The sequence below is a fragment of the Nanorana parkeri genome, unplaced genomic scaffold (genome assembly GCF_000935625.1).
Source record: "Nanorana parkeri isolate BGI_ZX_2015 unplaced genomic scaffold, ASM93562v1 scaffold240, whole genome shotgun sequence".
In the NCBI taxonomy this organism is placed as follows: Eukaryota; Metazoa; Chordata; class Amphibia; order Anura; family Dicroglossidae; genus Nanorana; species Nanorana parkeri.
Window position 1 is genome coordinate 601098 of NW_017306508.1, and position 23632 is coordinate 624729.

General features: G+C 42.0%; 1 protein-coding gene across 1 annotated transcript in view; it reads right to left on the minus strand.

Annotated features, from left to right (window-relative positions):
* DNAH14 (dynein axonemal heavy chain 14) overlaps positions 1–23632 on the minus strand; it is a 188228-nt gene that overhangs the window by 126343 nt on the left and 38253 nt on the right. Inside the window, 8 exon segments of the mRNA XM_018556494.1 lie at positions 1796–1967; positions 4857–4978; positions 8015–8260; positions 9943–10133; positions 11883–12285; positions 15478–15819; positions 20155–20502; positions 22201–22373. Coding sequence (XP_018411996.1) covers positions 1796–1967; positions 4857–4978; positions 8015–8260; positions 9943–10133; positions 11883–12285; positions 15478–15819; positions 20155–20502; positions 22201–22373 — 1997 coding nt within the window.

The window sequence follows — 23632 nt, forward strand, 5'->3', positions numbered from 1 at the left end:
AGCCAGGCAATTACTAGGGACTAGGGACTGCTCCTGTATCTAGGGCTGCAACTAATGATTATTTTAATAATCGATTAGTTGGCTGATTATTTTTTCGATTCATCGGATTTAAAAAAATTAAATAAATACCATCCTTAATTTAAAATAAAATACACAACTGCAGTGTAACAAACAAAGTTTGCATGCACAATGTTTTGCACTTCCATTGCGGTACTGTCCGTTCCAGCGCGGGCGATCACACTGTAGGTGGGAGGCGCATTTGGGGTGCCATTGAAATGAATGGGACTACAACGCACCTCCAACAGGAGAATTTGTCAATAAACAAGAAAAATGCAAAAAAGCAGCGCCAGAGGTTGTCATATATAGTCTTGGCGACAGAGTGGATGTGATGGCATCTATGCAGGAGGCAGCTCAAAAACAGTCGGGGAGACTGGAGACACTAAGACAAAAACGAGAGGGGCGCCTTCTCCTAGTGCAGATACATTTTATTTTTCAATTAGCAATGAGATAAAGTCGATAAATGAATACTCACAAGAGTGGAAGATCACAAGCATTAGGCACAATGTAAAGACGAAAGCCGAACTGGTATAGTGGCAGTCTATCAGATGTGTCCTATGTGCAGATCAGTGTTCCAACGTGTCGATGCGTTTCAGGGGCACGCCCCCTTCGTCAGGACCAACGAAAACGCCACTCAGTGGCCCCGGAAACGCCACTGTACCAGTTCGTCTTTCGTCTTTACATTGTGCCTAATGCTTGTGATCTTCCACTCTTGTGAGTATTCATTTATCGACTTTATCTCATTGCTAATTGAAAAATAAAATGTATCTGCACTAGTAGAAGGCGCCCCTCTCGTTTTTGTCTTAGGAGAATTTGTCAGGCTGAAACCGAAAATAATTTTTCCCACCGTTTACATTTTTTTTTTTTACAAATAATTGTATTGTAAGCACACGGTAATTGAATAGCTTCAGCCAGGGAATGACAGCTGTAAGTGGCAAGATTCCGCAGATGGCAGCTGAATGTAAATACAGCAGGAAGTGGGCAGGTGCAATAGCCAGCCTGCTATTGGCCATTTTAAAGTGCAATAGCCAATAGCAGGCTGGCTATTGCCACCGGCCGCTGCTTGCTGTGCCCTCCTCCCAGCGTGGAGGAGAGAGCTAGGGGATCCAACCAACTAATCCTTAATGAGAATAGTTGACAACTATTCTCATTATTGATTATTATCGATTAGTTGGTTGCAGCCCTACCTGTATCTCTCTGATCATAGGTTGCACATCGGCAGCAATAGTGACAGCAGGCACTGCAAGGTGTCCGCATGTGTGTACAGCCTGCCAGGAGCTCTTAAATCTGGGCTAGGCCTTTGCATGTGTGGGCAGCACAGAAGGGAAACTAAGCCTGCAACTTCTCCAGGAAGGGGATGTCTTTCAGCTCACTGTTTTTTATCCATTCCAGCTTGAATTGTAGCATGGCCTTATGTTACCAACTCAGGAAAGGTCCCTTTTGTGGCCAACATTAGGGCATACTAGCTACAGTAGAACAAAATGTGGATCAATAATGTCAGACTCAACAGACACCGGAGGGCAAAGCAAAAACACTGCAAACTAGAAGAAACAAGATTCAAGCTACCTGACCGATATGGTAACTAGGACAAAAAGGAATAACAACAGCCAGATATTGGGCAAGGGAGACTGATTTCAGGACTGGTAACAATTTGAAATACAGTGAATTCTGAGATTCACCAGCAAGAGAAACAGCAGACACATGCCAGTGAGTTCATTGTCCTGCTCCTTCCACCTACCTCCAGACATTTTTGTATCTTCTCCAAATGAGCATTGTTATTCTGCAGGATCTCAAGAACCCCTGGTGCAGTAGCAGCTCGGAGGGCATTGAGTCTATCCTTCGTGTGGTTCATTAATTCTTTCCAGGAACTGTCCACTTGTGCAAATAGCTTGGCCTCTGTTGGGAGCTGCCTATAATGAGAATGTTGTCATAGTCAGAATAGAAAAGTAAGTGCCCCCAAAAGTAATAATTTAGAGAGATATGAGGGACTGTCAGCAGGCTAAACAAATACTCTTCAAGTATTCTTACTCAAATCTTGGTCCCCTTTGTGTATTTCTTCCAGATCTGTGCAGTAATCCAGCATGAAAATAAAAACTTCTGTACTTTGTCTCTGTGCAGGAGCTTCCTGTAATAGACTAGTCACTGCTGCTCTCTTTCCTTGTGCAGGGTGAGTGGTCTTGCATCCACTCCCCCCTTTGGTTTTCTGCAGGCAGTCTGTAGTAGGTGGGGCCTGCAGGCTCCCTCCCCCAGCTCAGCTATCTGCACAGGTTCTGTGCAGCACAAGGTAATATCAGGGTTTGCACAGGCATTTGGTGCACACAATGTGGAGTTATATAATTTTTGGCTATTAAGGAATCAAAATGTTTGTACTCAGTATCAGTGTTAACTCTCTGGCATCTCAGGCTAGGTTCACACCTAGGTGACACCTCACCGCGGGGCAATCGTGCATGATTCCGCGCAGTCAGGAATCGCCAAAGTGTGAGCCAAACACGCTGTGGGTGCCATTATTTTCTAATGGCACCCAGTCGCGCCGGGCGGATCACACGGTTTCCCGCCGCGATTGCGCCCGTGCTTCCGAACAAGACTAAAACTGCCACGCGGCGTGCATCGCAAAAAAAGTTACATGTACCTTTTTTTCGTGATTGGTGCGCGGATGTCACCCCATTGAAATCAATGGGGCCGCGCAGAAATCGCTGCCTGCATTGTACAGGACCGTGCGATCCCGGGACACGCGTCCCGGGTGTCGTGCGGTGTAGTGCAGGTGTGAACCTAGCCTTACACAATTTTTGCCCAGTGACAACTTTAACTCTCTGGCATCTAAAAGAAACTGAATGATCAGCTGTGTTTTGAACAAAATTATACTTTGGATGTTTCACGCTTCAGAGTCAATTGAATTCCGCACTGGTATTGATATACATATTAGTATAAGATGTACCGAGAAAAAAAAAAAATTGCATTATTTTGTAATAAAAGAACAATAAAGTGTCACACTGAATTTTCTTTAAAGAAGATACAAAATTACATGCAAGGGTGTGAAGATGACATCAATGCAAAACATCCGCAGATTGGCTTGTCCCTAGGACTACTGCATCAACTGTCTCAGTCACCAAAGGGTTTAAGACTGAAATCAGCGTCTATGAAAGGTTTTCCAGATCAGCTGTCTCCTTGTACTTGAGACAGTGAACATCTATACTGTGTGTATAAGTCCCCATGGATTACATTACAGCAGGCCTAAAGGCAATTACAACAAATCATTTTAGTATTTTGCATTGCCTACTTTGTGAGTTCATTATTTTTTATAAAAGCTTCCAATTTTCAGAAAAATGGGATTCCAGGCCCACTCTGGCTGTCAGTCACATGACTAGTGCCATGCCATTGGTCATGTGTTCTGTACTGAGTGCTGATGTTCAAACAAAGCCCGCCAGTCAGTGGCTATGCCTGAACAATCTGCTGACCTCACGCTTCAAGGACCACACACATCAGCAGGAGCCACATGACTCTTGCCACGGCTATATCCTGAAAGCAGCGCAGAGTCTATGTTCTTTTGTAAAATGTACTGAATGCTACCAGCAGCTTTATTTAACATGCATGTAATCCCTAACAATGAACTTCTCATATCTACTCTCTTTTGATCTGTTAAATAAACTAATACAATAATAATAATATTATTAATACTAACAATATATATTAATAATAATATTCAATTATAACATACAATAAATATACAATAATGAAACCAATTGAAATTGGTTATATATTTTTTGTAAGTGCTACAAAATAACCCATTAATCCTGCCAGAAATCCAGTGAGCTTGTAACTTTCTGTACACTCTGCTGCACTCATCAGTATTATTAGCCCTGCCTAGATTACTTCCAGTGACTACATAACAACTCACTAGTATGGTATAGGAATGAGTGTTCTGTAGGATAACTAAGGAACTAAGGAGTTAATAGCCTAAGGACATGACTCCTTAGGCTGTTCCTGTCCCCCTGTACAATAAGTGAGCATTGTCACTGGGGATGCACTGACACCAGTTTTTCGGTATCGAGTACCGATACTTTGTTGCTGGTACACGCCGATACCGCGGACTGATACCCGTGCTTCCGCTGGCATGAAGCTGGCTTCCCAGGCAATCAGGAAGCCAAGCAGCCGGTAATGACACGGCGCCTGGCTTCCTGATTTCCAGGGAAGTCGGCCCCATGTTTGGCCGGCTCGATGCTGATTGGCCGGGAAATCGGCTTCCCAGCCAATCAGGATCTAGCAGGATCACTGGGTGAAAATATAGGCAAAAAAGCCTAAAAAAAAGACAACTAATGTTGCCATCACATCTAAGGGGGTCTGACACACCCTTTGCTAAATGAATGCTATATTTATCTAATCAGCAGGAAGCATGAGCTTTGATGATTGCAGAGCTATAGGTCTAACTCACAGGGGGATAAGGGGTGTCAAACCTCCGCAGAGAGACCTCTATTTCCACAGAGAGCAGGGGTACTTCTCTGCAGCATGCTGGCAGGGGAAAGGCTTTTCTAATCAGGCTGTTGTTGCTTTAGAAAGAAAACAAATGGTAAGATTTGCGACACCATTGGTTTTGATGCACCATAGCTGATTTAAACTGAAAGTTCAATTGGACTTTAGGAACTCTTCCAGCCAGTGAATAAAGCAACTGAACTTCAATATTAAATAATAATGAACAGGGCTCTGCTTTTATTATCTGGTGAGATGCCCAGACCCTGCTATTCATAACTTCAGCAATTAACCAGCAGGAAATATTGTTACACATCTGAGCAAACTGTCAGTACCTCTGGATGTCAGATGCCAGGAAGATTTGCTCCAGATACAGCCAGTTTCTTTGGCACATCACCCACTCCTCCATGGTACGGGAAAAAAGGTTTAGTCTTCTGTCCCATTCATCAACAACATTCTGAAAGACATACAATAGGCATGCAGATTTCCCACTCATGTGTGCACAGTTTTCTTTAAAACTGAAACTCTGCCACCCCAGTGACCTTTCTAAATATTCAGGATTCAGGGCTGATGGGGGTCCAAACCATTTTGTTCACAGGAGCATTTTATGTTCTCGACCAAAAAACTCATGTTTATACTTTGTGTTTTTCAGCAGCACTGCTGGCACCTCAGGAAATGATGTTCTCTATATTAAAATGCATGCTGAGTAGCTTCGCCCCTCCTTCATAACTTCTAATTTTGTTCATTGTTGCTCAGGCAGTCTTGTTATTCCCCAAAAACTCATACGCCATGTTGTTATAATTATAAAATCATTTTATGTTTTACATTAAAAGATTCATTAATTGCAAATGACTCTCAAAATAGCTGCGTAGGTGTAATGAGCACACAGAACGCTTCCTAAATGTTTGCTGTAAATGTCATTTTTTCACTGTATGGAATCATTTTGGGTAATGTAATTATCGAAGACAGAGCTGAGTAAAAAAAAAACAATTCATAAAAGACATTTAAAGGAAGACTTCCAGTAAATGCTATTAAAGGGAAAGTCCACATTTCTGTTTTTTTGTAGGATCGCTCACGAGTAACTGGGAGCACAATCTCCTCACCTAAATTCCTGAATCCCCCTAGGTTTCTTTCACTGGTACATTGGGGCAGCAGATTCTACAGTTAGATATCCCCTACACCAGGGCTCAAAATTTCCACTCGCCCGCTCGCAATTGGCGAGTGAAAATTGCGTGGGGGCGAGTGGAAATCCAGGGGGGGGGACTTCCACTATACATGGGTGACCACATTTTAGACATGTGCGATTCGAATCGTTACGAATCGAAATTCGTACAAATTTTCCTGAAATTCCGAATTTCGGAGCATCCAAAATCCGAATGGCAGTTTCCGAATTATATCCGAAATAACAAATTTTTTGACGGCGCACAAGTCTACCACATTTGTACCAAAACTGAAATATTATACTATACATCGCCAGTCCAACCTGTGAAAGTTTATCTCTTATGGATCTTCAGTGAAACTGTTAAGAAATCCTCTGAAAAAAAGGTTAATCGAATATATGCTAATGCAATGTATGTACTGATATTATATGTATAAATGTGCTTTAGATTTCGCAATGCACAAATATATATGTACGTTTTTCTTCAACAATAAAAATTGTTATAAAAAAAAAAAAAGAAATCCTCGGAGCACAAATTTCACTAGTAACTTTGTAATTACAAGAAGATAAAAAAATTAAATGGGGCCATTTATCAAGCAAATTAATTACCTAATTAGTCACAAATCAGGCCGCCTCACCTCTAGCAAAGTCTTTGCGACAGGTTTACGGTCCAATGCATCTGTATTCCTGGGCAGCCAAATGCAACAGATTGCAATGTCCTGAGAGATTTATTACTGAAGATGCAACAGATTTTCACTCTAAACAGTCACATAATTAGGAAGTGGTCAAGGTCGTGTTTTATTAGGTTGCAGTGCTACTTCTGAAGAAAGAATTGATGACTCATTTTGTAACCTTGTCATAAATGTGTCTCTCAAATCGTCTCACCGCCCCTGTTTATCACTGCTTTGCCATGTTACAGAATCAATAAATGCCCCCTAATTATTTGTCTTGACAACTATTGTTATCACTGCTCAGACTTCAGTTCATCAATCAGTGCATGCAACAAAGAAACTGGGGTTAGGCGTAGGATGTGAGGAATCCTCCATCTTTAAGAACATTTTTTAAAGGACAACTATACTTTTGGTGTAGATGACAGGCTGGACCTGCAGGAAATGGGCAGAATGTTTTGATTGTCACTCTGCCCGAAGAGAACCTAAGACACTGGACCAAGAAGGGAGCCGGGGACAGTGCTGGAGTGTGGAGAGGGTAAGTAGAACTTAGAATGTTTTTTAACAGTTGGAGAGGGAACTAAAAAATATTAATTGGAGTCCCACTTTAAGGCAGGCCCACACCCATTTGAGTGTAGTCCATATGGAGAACTGGAAAAATACTTATCCATGTTTAGGGCCAAATTTACTATCTCTGCTGCACCAATGCCAGGTTCCTCAATGCGCCCCCCTGTATGCAGGCTGCATGCAATTGATCTCGGCGACATCACCGAGATCACTTGTATAAAACAAGCGGCGCCTTCCCCGCTGTACATTTATCTCTGCTTGATCAAAGCAGGGCTAAATGTAAAAAACAACTACCAGCCTGGCGCCCAGAACTACATGTCCCGGGCGTCGGAAGATAGAAATTCCACTCCCCTGCTGCCCCTCTACACCCTGCTCCCCCGATTGGCCTTGTGAGATATCCGGCCCTGCCCATGTCTCTGGTCTAAAGATCTTCACTGGGGGTTCTTGATTTAGAAAGTGTCCTCAACTGCACACAATTTTCAATTAAATCAACACATCTCAGTTAAGGAAAATGCATTAGAGCCAATGGGGAAGTAATTTTTGGTGGTTTTAAATGACTCCTGATGGTATTGCTATTGTGCCAAAAAACTAAGTATATAAAACATGCTCAGTTTATAAAAAATACTAAGCTTCAAAACAAACTAATATGATTGCATTGTCATAGTGATCATGTGACTTTGTTTATCAACAGTACCACATGATCACTGGCACGATCAGGATTGTTTGTTTATTAACAAAGCCACTTATCACAATGTTACCCAACAAGGTTATCGATGGTTTTGTTGATAAACAAGGCCACTTGATTGCAAAGCATTGTGGCATGGCTTTGTTGGTAAACAAGAGTAGCTATAAGGCCTGGTTCACACCTGTACGTTTTGTAGCGCGTTCAACGCTCTATGAACGCTCTACAAAACGCTCAAACATTAAAATACCATTGTTTTCTATGGGTATGGCAAGAGAAAGCCATAGAACCAGCATTTTCAGGGGTTCAGCAATGGCAGCCTATCTATTTCCTATAGCACCCTCCACGCTCGTTTCTTTTAACAAGGAAATATAAATATCAGGGATTGTCATCCTAAATATCAACATAAAAGGTTACCTTGATCGGTCCACAGTAACGGGAACCCTTCACAGTGGCGAGAATAACCTGACTTTCCTCTAGCTGAGTCATAATATCCTCCGCAGAGGCAATAATCACGATTTCGGACAGCTCGGACTGGTGCACTGCTAACTTGAACTCAGTTTTATTCCAGAGAACGATAATTTTATTCAGCATCCCCTCCAGGGTGGCTTCATTTGTTGCTGTTGTGGAAATGTCAGTTATTTTATCTTTGTGCTGAAAGATCTAATTTGAAAAAAAAAAAGAGAAGAAATATTTTTAGCTGGAGCTGAGCTTTAACGCTAGTTCATGTGGATGCAGAGCACTGAGTGTGACGGAGAGGAGGGGCAGAGCACCAGCGGCCATTTTAACTATTGGCACACCTGGCAGCGCTGGAGAAAGGTGCCTGAACCCAGATGGAGGAAATCACAATTCAGTGTGGGAACCTACAATTTAATGTTTTGGTGGACGAGCACACCAAATATTTGTTGAAAAATTGTATTTATTTGTCAAAAATATTATCCTCCGCCATTTTGCTTAGCACTGTGCAGCCAAAGCATTAAGTGAAGATGCTGCTGCGAACTGAAGTGCTGCAGAACCGCTACTCAGCGCTTGGTTAAAGAACTGAACACGACTAAGGTTTAATAAATTCCTCTCAATGTATTTAGAGACCGAGCTTGAAAACAAGTGATGTACTTAGATGAATTTTTGTGGGTGCACTTCATACACTCAAAGTCCACAGCAGTAGCAGCATCCTCAGACAGCCCTCCCATAGTGGCTATGACTAAGGCCCAGGAGGGCTGAAACATGTAAGCAGATGCTGCTTTTATAGACTTTACTCCTACCCTGCTATAGACCCCTCTCATAATGGTGCTCATAGGCACAAGCCCCCTTGACGTAGAATCCGGCCCTGGTGGAGACACAGAAAGCTGCTTGCAATGAAAGTTGCAAGTATTGTCAAAGTATTGTCCAGCTCAGAGACAATCATCCACAACAGTCCAAGTACTGGTTGGACTAAACCTAGCCTGCTAAACTCTGCCAGTTCAATGGCACATGTCTGATATTTAAAGTCTTTGACATTGACTCAGTCTATTATCCACCGCCTAGATCTGGCAAGCTATGAGCTTGCACAATGTGATGTAGATGTTGAAGCAATAGTTCGACTAGTTGCATGCTGCAAAAAACTAAAATAAGCATCAATGCTGTCCTTTTATAGGATATGCAGTATTGGCTCTGCCTTCTCTACTGGCACCACATCACTGCTGGGCTGGCTGCCTGGCAACCAAGTATATCACTGCCAAAAAGTTGACAAGGGCACAGCACTCTACGGTGGTCCATAGAAAGCTGTGTCAGACACACGACAACGTACCCACCACATATCTGTATGTGGATTTATGCCTGTCCAGAATAGCCGGGGGAAAAACCACTGCACGCTTGTCTGGCATAGCTTGAATTAAATAATTAATGTGCAGTTCACAGACACCAATTTAAGTTTTCTGGCCTAAGGCAGCACAGCTTTTAAATTCAGATCTACTCTGCCAAAAGATATAATTGATATCTAAACTGCCGTCAACTTATTTTATTGCTATTGATAAAATATTCCCCTATTTTTTTAATGTAATTATTTTTAAACTCATGCTAACTGGCGCAGTCCTCTCATTTTGCTGCCTGGTGATGGCTAGATCGCCAGTTTATCCGCCGAGAAGGAAATGAACAATTAGGGAACAAATTCTACAGCCAACAGTAAAAACAGCTTGTTAATGGGAATTTCTAATGGCTAATTTTTATTTTATTATTAATATAAATTATGTCCTCAGGAAATGATTATCTCAGCTCAAAGGGCGGTGTTGCTCTCCAGGTACATAATAACACTTTTGTATTTTCTACAACATTTTTTGGCTCAAATGATTTAGTTTGGGTAACCTTACTCTGAGTTCCAGAAGATTTCCCAGGGTGAAATTCTTGTCTCTCGTGAGCATTCGACCAATAGTGAAATGTATGGCATCCCAATGTCGAGCTTGGAGACACGGATTCCTTAATGCAACCACAATGGGTAAACTTTGTTTAAAGTCCAAGATGGATTGCTTTAGACTGGTCACAACGTCATTGGGTGGCAGTCCTAAAATGAGGTTAACAATTGGTGTTAGCTGTTGTTAGGAGGAATTTGCCTCCAATATCTCATGCTGTTCAAAGTAGGAAAATAAAATCTCTTACAACCTTTAGCATGTAAATATAATTTCAAAGCTGAACTCTGGGATAGGTAAATTTTGTCTAAATAAAAGAGCCATGTGTATTACTTCTTGAATCTTGGTGAGCTTTGTGTTTTTCTTCCAGATCTGTGCAGTAATCTAGTGTGAAATGTTGCCTAGTCAGGGGATTCCTATAACAAAGACCAGTCACCGCTGCTCTCTCTCCTTGTGCAGGGTGACTGGTCTTGTCTCCGACCCCTCCTGTAGTTTTCTGCAGGCAGCATGCAGCTGGTGGGGCCTGCTGTGTCCCTCTCACATCTCTGCTCTCTCTGCTTGAAGTAATGTAATTCTCCAGTTTAAATTTTCAAACATTCTTCTCAAAATGACCCTGTCAGGGTAAAGAAAATGCAGAAATAGGTGCTCTGCAGAAGAAGACACTTAAACACTAACCCCTCTAGCAGCCTGTGTCTCCTACCTTACCACCATTCCAACCTCTGCTTTGTAATATCCACATTTGTTAAATGGTTCCTTCCTCTGACCCTTAAGTCACTTCAAAACACAGACAGAGGCTGCACAAGGGGGGTATGACACATAGGCTGCCAGAGAGGAGAGTATACAGCAGGGATAGACAAACTCCATCCCTCCAGCTGTGGTGAAACTACCAATCCTGGAGTCGTGCCTGGGTCTTTCAATGGCTCATGGGATTTGCAGTTCCACAACAGCTGGAGGGTAAGAATTTGGCTACCCCTGGTTTACAGTGTCGTCTTTTGCAGTACACCTTTATTGCCATTATTTTTCCTACCCCGATACGGTCACTTGAAAGAAACATTTACACCTTACCCATGCCTGGCAAAGTACCCACCTTGCCTCAGCTCCTTTGCAGCTCATTGCTCTTTTCTCCTTTTGTGACCAAGAAACAAATACATCACTATCCCTGTCATGTGACAGTTCTTTAAGCCAATCATTATGCCCTGGCACTAACACAGGGAAGCATGTCACATGCTCCCCCATTTCCAAAACTGCTGGGTATTCTCGGCAACTGTAGAGAAGAAATGAGATACGAGGTAGCATTGGTAGGCTGAGTATAAGAGGGTCGGGGGTGCCCTTTGCAGAGACACTGTCCCTGTGCCTGCACGGGCAAAGTGACAGTGTCTCTTTGCTCAAGATATAAAGTCCATATACCTTGCTGCACTGCTTACTGGATATCCCAGAAATAACAGGTGCTTGCAATGACTGCGGATGGCGCCACTCAAAATACAGTAAAAAAGGCAAATGTCACCAGCACTCCAGCACGAAGATTCACGTCAGTGCAAATCCACTTTATTGATAGATGTCATGAAGACAAGCGCTTTTGGGGCCGTGCAGTGTCCCCTTCATCAGGCTCAATAATGACTGTCATTATTGAGCCTGATGAAGGGGACTCTGCGTGGCCCCGAAAGCACTTGTCTTCATGACATCTATCAATAAAGTGGATTTGCACTGACGTGAATCTTCGTGCTGGAGTGCTGGTGACATTTGCATTTGTTCTTTGCTCAAGATGTCTACTTTTATCTTTATTAGCCAGAAAAACCTCTTTGGTGCCAGGGCCTTGGAATTTTGTCAGTTGTGACTATCATGTCAGCCAAAGAAGCAGTGCTTTAAGAGTATTAAAAAACCTGCAAACAATAATGATAAACTACCTTTTTCAAGCATAAACAACGTATGGCTGAACCGATTGACATCTCGCTGTATCATGTCCACGTTGAGGCTCTCGAACGAGGTTAGTCTCCACTCTGCTGACAGTCTTGCCCATTCTTCTTTAGCTTCCCAAAGGAGCTTCCTCAAGCTCAAATCAGACTCAACCTCAGAGAGCTCGGTATTGAGCATCTGGCTGGTGATGACATCTCCAGAGCTCTTCTGCGACAGCAACACATCCAATAACTTTGCCTTCATCTGAGTGATTGAACTGCCAAACCGCTCCTGGTAGGAGGAGTAACATTGGGCCTTGTTGGCAATAACCTCAAATTCTTCCAACAAGTTGACAATGACTTCCTTGGCTTCCCGAGGGAAAGTGTCGACTTCTAGGAGAATTGGGTTCCTTACCTAGCGATATAAATTGATGTTATATCCACAGCAATATTGGGAGTATCAGTGGCAGTTACAATCAGGTTTACAGACATCTCTATTCAATAAAAACAGCTTCAGTTACACCCTAATTAATAGGAATAATGCTTGTTTGACATTTTAGTAACAATAACAATTTAGCAGTCAATTATTGATTTTAAAAAGGTTTTATTTTATTTCTGGCAGACAATAAAAGAAAAAAAAAGCTAAATCAGCATGGTCCTGATATACTTAACATTACACATAAGGGTCTATTTATAAACAATTTGCAGGGTTCTTTGCTCTGCAAATGTCTCTGAATATACTGTATGTGTTTTGGAGAATGATGACAAAAATGAATGTTCCTAATTAGGGATGCACCTACTGTATACTGGTTTTTCAGTATCGAGTACCAATATTTTTTGTTACGGTACTCACCAATACCGAATACCGATACCGCAAGTCCCATTAAGGAAGCAGGACAGCGTATAATGACTTGTCACCTGGCTTCCTGATTAGCAGGGAAGCCATCTCCATGCTTCCCCGTCACCAGGTGACGAGGAAGCATGGAGCTGGCTTTCTGGCCAATTAGGAAGCCGTAGGTAGCAAGTCATTACACGCTGCCCGACCTCCTGATTGGCCGGGAAGCCGGCTCCAAGCTCCTTCATCACAAATTCCGGTATCAGGAATAATATTGAGAACTCACCCAAATACTCAGTATCGACACAGATACCAATACTAGTATCGGTGCATCCCTAGTTGTCGGCATTTTAAGTCCTGATGAAATGGGAGTTGGAGCCCTTTTCTCGGCCAATCAGGAAGCCGGGCAGCGTGTAATGACACGCTGCCTACCTTCCTGATAACGGAAGCCTGGGTATCAGGCTAGGCATCGGAGTATTTGGACAAGTACAAGTACTCGCCCAAAAACTTGGTATCGGCACCTATACTAGTATCAGTATCGCTGCATCCCTTATCCTGAAATATTTTTTTTTTTCCAGTTCAAATGTTGTATGTTGTAATAATACATTAATAACAAATGATCTTTTCATACCAAGGATTTCCACTCCTGTCTGAGAAGCAGAATTGTAAAGAGGGGCCATGATCTTAGCGTCCATCAGTGTCCTATTGTTCATTGATTAAGACCTGATGAAGCGGGATTCCTGACTTCTGAAATGTGTTGGCTTTACACACTTTTTTGTAGTCATTTATAAAGCTACTAACATTTTTTTGAACTCTTGAGATGATTGTCAGGCATTCTTTTTAGTCTTCAGTCTGGCGGAATGGACATTCTTAGGCAGGCTGCATTTGCATGCAGACCACCCTAGATAACCACATACGATGCTGAGCTTCCATGATTGAATGGACTGAAATCCATTTAATGAAAGAAGCAGGCCAGGGATTGTCAGACTGGGGAGGATAGAGTTAGATGATGATGATGGAGGTGTTCTCTGACTTACTCTAGTTTCTAATACACACAATAAGAAGCTCAACGTCTGCAGTAAAATCAGAGGAAGCTATTTCAGTTCAGCAGAGGAGGCGGTACAACTGTGCAAGACTGAAGTTAAGGCTTTGGTTGAGCTTAAAAATGTTAAAATGGGTGGAACTAGATTGTGGATGGGTGGGGACAGAAAGGAATCAGTAGGAGTAGACTGCTGGGAATATTAATAGGGAACAAAGGGGGCAGGAGGGCATTGGGCAGAGGGAACAATTTGTATGTCTCTCATGGAATTGTAACAGTTTCTAAAAGTATATCTAAAGTCAAACCATTTTGTTTCCATTTTTGGTAGAGCAGGGAAGAGTTAAAACCTTTTTTGCCATGTGTATCCCACTGGGCAGAATTCCCTTAGTTTCATGTCCTGTACACACAACAAATTCCAACATTAGACAATTATTACTGACACAAGTGTCCCCAGGGGTTCTAAATATTCCACTCTCTATCTAAGGGCTTGTTCACACCTACTGCGGTGCGTTCCGGAGCGGTAGCTGCTGGAGCGCACCGCAATCGTTCACAAAACTTCCCCCTTCTTTCTGGGGTAGAAGGGGGCGTGGCAGTGCATTGAAGCCAATGGCACCGAAACCATGACCGCCCCGCCCGCAGTGCGATCGGATGCATGGCAACACATTGCCTGCGTTCCGTTCCACTGCAAACGCAAAAAATAGAGCATGCAGCATTTTTGGTGTTTGCAGTGGAACGGAATGCAGGTAATGTTTATGCCACGTGTCCGATCGCACTCTGGGCAGGGGTGTGTGGCTGCGGTGTCATTGACTTCAATGCACCGCCACACCCCCTCCCGCCCAGGAGAACAAAGGGGGAAGTTTTGTGAGCGATTGCGGTACATTCCAGCAGCTACCGCTGTGGAAACCACCGCAATTGGTGTGAACATGCCCTAAAGGTTCTTTAAATATTTTGACTTTAGATACATTTTAAGCCTTTCAGAGATTCCAGCGGTGAAACCTGTATGTTTGAATTTCCTCCTCCATTCTCTCCTGGCTGGATTTGTAAGAATCCGCAATTCAGATGTGGTCAGGGAATGGGGTACGGTAAGTAATAAGGGTGGGGAGCACTGAAGCCAAAAAGAGACAGAAGAATCTTGCAGGAAACTCTCCCTACCAAATTCCACTTGTAACAGAAATCACTTTTTGGTGCACTGACCTTTTAAATTCTGGGGATTTTTCTTGCATCTACAAATCTTCCTTTTTAAATGTTAGCTACTGTATGTAAAACCACTTCTGATATCAGCTTTATGAAGCAGTAAGACTCATCCAGGATTAGAGTCAGCTGTACTATTTTTGTTTAAAAAAAAAAAAGTTTTAAGATGATACGTAATTTGTATTTTAATTTCTGGGTCGGTTGGAAAAAAAAATCTTCATGAATTTCCCATCTGTAGGGGGTATTTGAATTCAGGCATGGGAAATTCGTATATAATGGAAATATCCTCTTTTAATGGCATGGACAGTCTGATTTGGAGCTGCAATTTTCCCGATGGGGAGATGTTTTACTGCAATACATTTGGTTTTTAGTCTGTAGGTGAATAGAAAATGCATGTTAAAGTAGAACAAACACTTGCTGGGCATGAGATGTTCTGTGATCTAATCTGCTTTATAGCAGCCTCTGCCTTCAGAAAAAAACTTCCCATGGAATGCTTGCACTGAGCATTAGGCGTACAAAACCAGTACAGGCGATAAACTTACTTTGATCTTGAAATCCATTAACTCGAAGTGCAAGTTAGAAATATACGTGTCCAAATCCCCGCTGAACTTCACAATGTCCTCGTCCTTCTTAGCTTCGCAGTAAAGCACAGTGGATTTCAGCTGCTGGAAACCGGGAGTCAGACTCTGGTACATCGCCGTTTCCTCGGAAGGGATGTTGATACCATAGTCTTTACAGACAGAGTACAGCTGGATGATGGTGTTATATTGTCTTTCGAAGGCTAGAAGATCCGAGGAGATCTGACCCAGGAATGTCAGGTGTTCCACAAACTCTTTCACGTTGGTCAGCACAAGGTTTAGTCTTTGTAAGGACTTCTGTATGACCTGGAAGAGGGTACAGATATATTCACATCTTAGTAGAAACAGTATATCCAACATGGCAGCTTGAAACCCAAATCTAATGCATTCTCTACCTGTATCATATTTGCTGTTCCTCACCAATTGTCTGTTACATTAGCACTTCTTCCTTTTTCCACATATGTTCACTTTGCTATATCTTTGTGGCTTTGCTTTCTGTTTTGGCAGCCCCTGCAAATCAGACTACGCTGCTTCTAACTAAAAGTACAGGATGAAAACTAGGAACAGTAACTAGTCAGTAAGTCATGCCTCACTCTTGCTCATAAGGTGGCTCCAATTCAGTTTGTGACCAAGATCATGGACTGATTCAAATATTGGGTAGCTATATAAGCTAAGAATGTTACTCGATTGTGCAATAGAGCTCAAGACTGAGGATAGGAGGCAGAGGCGTAACTAGAAACCTCAGGGTCCCGGTGGAAGAATCCACGAAGGGCCCCCCATTCCACCCCCCCCTTAAAAAAATGTTGGCGCCTCAGGGTAGTGCCTGTGTGTAGTCTAGGTAGGTAGGGCCACCACTTGAAATCATGGGACCCCATACAGCCTACCTGACCCTACCTAGCAACGATAATAATCTGTTTTTCTGCTTTGGGTGGAGATTATCAATATTTGCCCCGGGGGGTAAATATTATTGCTGACTGGGTCGAAAATAATATTAAGTATCAAGAGTTATTAAAAAATAATCCCTAGGCAGCATTAATAACCCCCTTCTCAGCAGCAATAATAATCTGTTATAGCTGGGAGGAAACTATTATTATTTAAGTGTTTCAGGTCTCGGGTCTCAGGGAGGCTGTGGGGGTCTCAGTTGGGCTATGTGGAGTTTCAGGTGGGCTGGGGGACCTCAGGTGGCCTGTGGGTGTCTCAGTTTGGGCTGTGAGGATTAATTATTATTAATAATTATTTGTGTTTATTTATTACTTTTTATCACGTTTATATTTGATTGTTTACTTTTTATCAATTTTTATATATTTGTTTCCATTTTTATTTATTTTATTATTTTTTACTTTTCTTCTTTTACGTTTTCTTAATTTTAGAACAATACTCTGTTATATTTAAGCTTAGTTTTTCCTTAATAGCTCCCATATAGTATTTGGGAGAAACTTATTCCAATGAGTTCCAACACTGTTCAACCGAATTTCTGCATCAAGTTTGAAGCCAGTAATAGCACTGTATTAATATTAAGATATCATCTGTAAGACCCTGTGGATCATTATGAGCCAGACGAGGGAGCTATGAAAAAATGATATTTCCTGCTTCACAAATTATTACTCTTTGGTGTCTCTTAGCTTTTCAGAACTTCTTCCCTCTGCTGCATTCATACAACATGAAAAAAAGTACATGAAGAACTTATCTGGCACATCATCTGTATCTGTTGTACTTATAGATGATAACTTTAATACCAAAAGGATAAATGTGCTGTTTAGCGATAAAAAATTGCAGTAAATATTTAGGCACTGTATAAGTTAGAAAGATGTGAAAAAAAAATATCCTCTAATATCACCCTTGGGCATCCATGCTAAACAGATGAAGCCACTGTTGTGGACTGCTGGGACTCTCCTGTGGTACTTATCACTGCTACTCCACATATACCATATGGTTCAAAGTTGTTGGGCACTTGTCCTGTCCTAATATATGGACAAAAATATGTGGACACCTCTCCAAATGGTTAAATTCAAGTGAAGTAAAAGGGGACAGTTAATGCTAAAGCATACAGACATTGTATACAACTGTGTGCTTCCAACCTTGTGGCAAGTTTGGGGAAGACCCTTTTCTGTTCTATTAAGACTATGTCCATGCGCTCAAAATCAGCTCCCTAAAGATATGACAATGAGTTTGGTGTGGAGGAATTTGAGTGGTCTGAACACCTTTAGGGTTAGTTCACACCATAAGCAGTGCGTTCCGGTCCGATTCTGAGCACCATTGCGTGCACAAGGAAGGGCCACCCACTGCTGACGCAGGTAAGTATAATTTGATTTTTTTATCTTTGTGTGGGTGGGGGTACGTGGAGTTGTGTGTGTGTGTGTGTGTGTGTGGTGGTAGTGGTGTGTGCATGTGTGTGTGGGGGGATGTACAGTTGCTGATTGTTAAATTACCGGAGATGAGCTTTAATTAGACAATCATCGAAGAATTACTGTTACATTGGACACACTTGCAGCTTCACTTTAAGGGCCACTTTTACTATAAGCTTAGTAGGGAAGATTGATTGGAAAGGGTGTTATTACAGTAGGAGTCCGTTTAAGTACTTATTCCTGATTGCACATTATTATTTGCACTGCTTTATTGAACAAGGTGTATATAGACCCAGAAGACGATGTCCTCTTCAGGCACTGCCAAGAACAATACTTAAACACCCCAGCTCTTTTTTTAACAAAATATGATTGTATGGAATATTAATAAATGTTCAAAGGAAAATTGTACATTTTTAAAGAGAAGATCTGATTGTGTACTGTTCTACATTATTCATACCCCAGTGAGTGGAGCACTCTGTGATAAATGTTAATATTCTCGTCTAATATATTCCTTTCCAATACAAATCAGCTAAATTAACACAGCTGTTACTCCTTTATTTTATGAGAACCGGGCACATTTGGCTCTCAACTAGCTCCATATGAAATTAGCCACTTGTGAAATACCCCTAGACAGCAGCTTGAGCAAATCTTCACAATTAACAGCATTGGTAATGTTCCTAAAGATTTAATCATTCTAAATCTTTCCATGGTTATTTTTTTAAACTTATGTAGATAAAATGTGTATGATACTGGAAGGGTGGCTTGGTTCCTCAATTTAAATTACAACACAGAACTCACTTTACAATAATGTGTAAAACTAAAAGGTACCAACATGAGTTTTCAAATGCACTTGTTCTTTGACCAGGAAGGGCAAAGCAACAGAGTCTCTTTAATGGTGGCCCCACCAGCAGTGTATACTGTTAGGGAAGGAGCATCGTCCCTCTGTTTGCTGGAGTGGAACCCAATAGCAGAGAACAATACCAGAAGGAGAGTCCAGGCTGACGTACAAGATAGGATGATCCAAAATGCATTGTCAGAGTACAGTCCAGGTCGACGCAGGCAGCGAGTATCATAAACGGGGAGACAAGCCAGGGGTCGATAACCAGGAGATCCAAATAGCGGGGAAGGAAGGCAGGAAACAGGAAATGAGGCTTTGTAGCTGCTTTGGGTATGGCAGAATAACTCAGCAACAAGTCTTGGCTCTGGCTGGAATTTAAACCCAGCAGGGGCCAGCGACGCCCCTGTTGTCTGGGCAACAAGGAAGCCACAGGTCCCCGGGAACCAATGGGGCGGCTAGGAGAGAAGGAGTGCTTGCAAGGCCCTCCCTGGCAATGATCAGCACCCGAGGCGACTAATAAGCCACGGCAGCTTCACATGCGCACATCAGGCACGCACGTCACGCAGGCACCAAATCACCCAAGAAGGACCCTACAATCTCTGCCAGACCCGCCGGACCCCAGGTAAGAGGGCACCCCTGGTCATACAACATTCCCCTACTACCCCGCCAGTCAGTTTAGCTGGTTGGAAGGAAGACAATACCTGGTACTTCTGGGTAAGGGGGAGAATGTGAATCAACCTCCCTATCCTCCCTCCCAATGATGGGGCATCCACACCATCACACGGGATTGAAAGAGACCCATCAGTGTAACTCTGAATCGTAATCTTACTCAGGGCATCCTTTCTTTTCTCCTGGAAAATGTGGCGGATGAGTGAACGGAAGGTGAATATGTGCTATTGGTGGAAACGGCATTAAAGCGCAACTGTGCTGGGGAGGAAGGGGGGTTCATGGGAGCTCTTGTCATAATATGCAAATATGCACAGCACTGACAGATTCAACCTTCCTGTTGGAATGCTGCTTGCCGCAGTTGCCATCTTCTCCGCCACTTCTTCTGCATCTAACAACTTATTTCTTCAGCCATGGGGCAGCAATGATGATGTTACTCCTGAGCATGTGTACGGGAGTAACAACACTCGGCTTTGCTCCCAGCCTCTCATGAATACATTCACTCAGTGGCTGAGCTACAAATCACTTGACATTTCTGAAACAAAGACCTTTCATTTTTCCTAGCATCAAAAAACATAAGGAGGGTCAATCTGTAGCTGCTACAAATCACTTTCTACAAAATCACTTGTGTGACATGGGTCTTAATAAAGGACAGAATGACAGAGGAGATACAGAGAGCTCTGGGGTTACCATGTAGCACAAGCCATGTCTGTTGTAAAACTTCTGCTGGGACAAGAGACGTAGCCTAGAGGAAACAATGTACATGCCTCTTAGTGGGTGAACAGTACTTACCTCCAGAAGCTGGATGTTCTTAGCGTAGGCGATAGTGGGCAGCGAGGCTTGAATAATATCGACAACTAATTGCAGATGCTGCAGACAGGCTGCCTTGAAGTCTGAGCTCTTCACTTTAACAGCACGGACTCTCCGCTCTATATTCATCTGTTCGCAGCCACTGATGAAACCTTTAAACATGGCCAGAATGTTTCGGTATTCCTCAGGCGACAGCTTAGCTTGAGCGCTGGATATTTTGGCTTTCACGTTCTCCGCAGTTTGCACCATGGAGCAGAACTTGTTAAAATGCCTGCTGTAAACTTCAACTTCCTCCATGGAGAGTTTAACAATTGAAAAGATCTTTTTCACCTTATTATGGAAAGACAAATGATGGGAAAACATTAGGCTCTAGGTGGCTGTGGGCGCTGCATTAAAGGATGCATCAAAGGAAAGTTTCAGTGTCTTATATGTTTTATTTATTGTGCTCAGTACTATATACCGTATATTCTTCATTATTTATTCAGTAAATATAAAATACTACTTATGAATATTTTAATATTATGCACCACTTGCAGCCAGCAACACATCTGAATTACAGACAACCTCCTTTTCCAGTAGAGACATGAATGTCCTAATTAGTTAGTCTAGAATGGCTGGCAAAAGGATGCAGGCAATGCTAGGCTTTCTTATTACAAAGTCCAACATGCTTTACAGTCTTGGATTATTATTTGGATTGTTTATTCTAACAATTTACAAAACATAAAACATTAGTTTAAAAAAACTAAATAATTTTGACCAGAACCAATCTAGTGTCTCTTTAAATAAATATTCTTAGTATTTTCTTATTAAGTTACGTAGTACAAGTACTCTATATGGACCAATGTTAATGGACATCTGTCCAACACAGCTTGTTAGACCTCTGATTCCAAAACCATAAACATTATTATGGAGCTGCCCCCCCCTTTGAAGCTATAACAGCCTCCACTCCTGTGGAAGGCTTTCCACAAGATTTCAGAGTGTGAGATCAGGTACTGAGGTTGGATAAGAAGATCTGATTCCAACTCAGCCAAACAGTATTCAGTAAGGTTCGGGTTCAGGCTCTTTTCAGTTCTACCACACCACACTGGTCAAACCATGACTTTATAGAGCTGGCTTTGTGTGCAGGGGCACAGTCATGCTGGAACAGAAAAGGACCTTCCACAAACTGTTGCCACAAGGTAGGAACTGCACAATTGTCTAACATGTCTTTGTATGCTCTAGCATTAATAGTACCCTTCACTGGAAACACCTGAACTCAATCATTTGGAAGAGCGTCCACATACTGTTGGCCATATATAGCTGATGTGATGGTCAGGTGTCTACAAACCTTTGACCATATTGTGTATGTAAGAAACATGTACAGTATGTACAAATATGTAGGAGTATACAAACTAGGGATGCACCAATACCAAGTACCGTACTCGATACAAGTACAAGTACAGATACTTTTCGACCTCCAAGACTAGACTAGAGAAAAATTCAAAAGTTAGGAGGCAGCTGTCATTTGTAAGGAGCACACGGAGCTCCTGGGATTTGTACATCTCTGTTTTAATGTATGATTTTGTTTTTATAAACATATATAAAGGGATGCACTGATACCATTTTTGCAAGTACAAGTACTGATAGTTGCCAAAGTACTCACAGATACAAGTACTGATGCATTTTTGTTTATTGTCATGTGACCGTTTTTCTAAAACAATACAGACGAATGATTTCAGGAGAGAGGTGGAGCGCCAGAGCTAGGTCCCAGCTGCAACCACTGCAACCCTGGTAGTTCTCATGAAACTGCCAAGTATCGGCACTGGTATCTGGGTATCTGAACTGGTATCTAGACATCCCTAATACAAACTAACTAATATTTAAAGCAGGATGAGTTCCAGCCTCAGAACAAAATGGATGCTGACATGAGGGTAACCCCATACGTGTTATAGGCCATTTACAGAAAAAACTGGAATATATTTGGTTGACACACAACACAAACAATAAAGCCAACAATGGCTCAGAGGTGAGCATGAAACCTTTACACACCTGGATTATGTAATCTATGTCAGTTTCGAGAAGGAGGTCACAGTCAGGCCAAATCTTTTGGCCTTTCCTTTGACTCCATGTTTTCTCCGTGTGAAGTGACTTTCTCATATCTTTAGGTGGTTGACAGCAGTAGTTAGATAAACAAGGTTCCAGGCTGATAGGTGTCATTTTACCTGGAATAAAACAAGATTCACATCAGATTATGTTAACATTTTGTAGTGAATTCTTTTTAAAGCACTGGTCCTTCTGGTGCTGTAAAGATGAGACATTTGAGGGTATTTCTTCCAGTGACAAAAACTGTTCCAGTAACAACTATCAGAGGTGGGAGCAAGTAGAACAGCTGAACGATATCTCCTCTACTCTTGTACAGGTGACAACTGTAACATTTTGTACAATTTTTGTGTTTCCCTCAATTTATGTTCTGTATCTCTCCAAAGACAACACAGAAATAGAAGAGTGTCTGACCCTCCCTCACTCAATCCAAATAAAAAAATAGTATATGTCCTCCCGCGACCCTTAAGAGAAAAACACTTACCCCATAGTTCTCTTTTAAAGCCCATTTTCACCTATGCAGAGGTATTTTTAAAAACCATATGCCAGCTATGTACACAGAGTGAAGCAGGCATATGCAGTTGCTGTATATGAACACATACATTTTTTTTTTTTAAACTGCCACATTTTTTTGCTACAAGACTGAAAAATCAGAAATTTTATAAGAGTTTTTACGATAGTGACAGTGACATCTGAAATCTGCACAGCCGTCTCAATAAATGGTGTGGATCAGGAAGAGATCATCCAGTAATATGAAGAAAAGTCAAAGGGATATAAATACAATAGATGTCATGTCACTGGCTGAGATGCTGGGCTGCCGCAGCCTTCGGCTACTCGTTAATATGGCATTATCGTTACACATGACAGTCTTATCATTCCCAGATTTCACTGCCAGATGGGATATGCTGTCACATGACTGTGCGCAAATACATTTCCCAGAGTCATTTGTGTAAATACATGCAGGCACTCTATTCTAGTGCGATAAAAACAAATGAGAGAAAATCATCCATTCATTTTAGCTGCAACGGAGAGACTGGCTTGGTTTGCTCCATTATCTCATCAGAAATTGGTGAAATACCAATACCACAGACAGTAAACTCAATTCACAAAGCTTTAACACAAGGATAAGTACCTTTAGTTTAGTCATGTGAGTGTAATTTTGAAATCTTATTGGACCAGAATGAAAACAGCTGTTACTTTTTTTTTTAAAATAAATATCCTTATCCTGGTGTGTTGACTTGGTATACTGAGCCCTGGACCCAGAGATTAAAGCTGAACTCCAGCTAAAGTCACATGTGAAATACATATAAGGGAGCTGTTTTACCTGCCAAGGATTGGTATCTCTGTCCATCCTGTTCTAAGATTTATACAGTTCTGACAC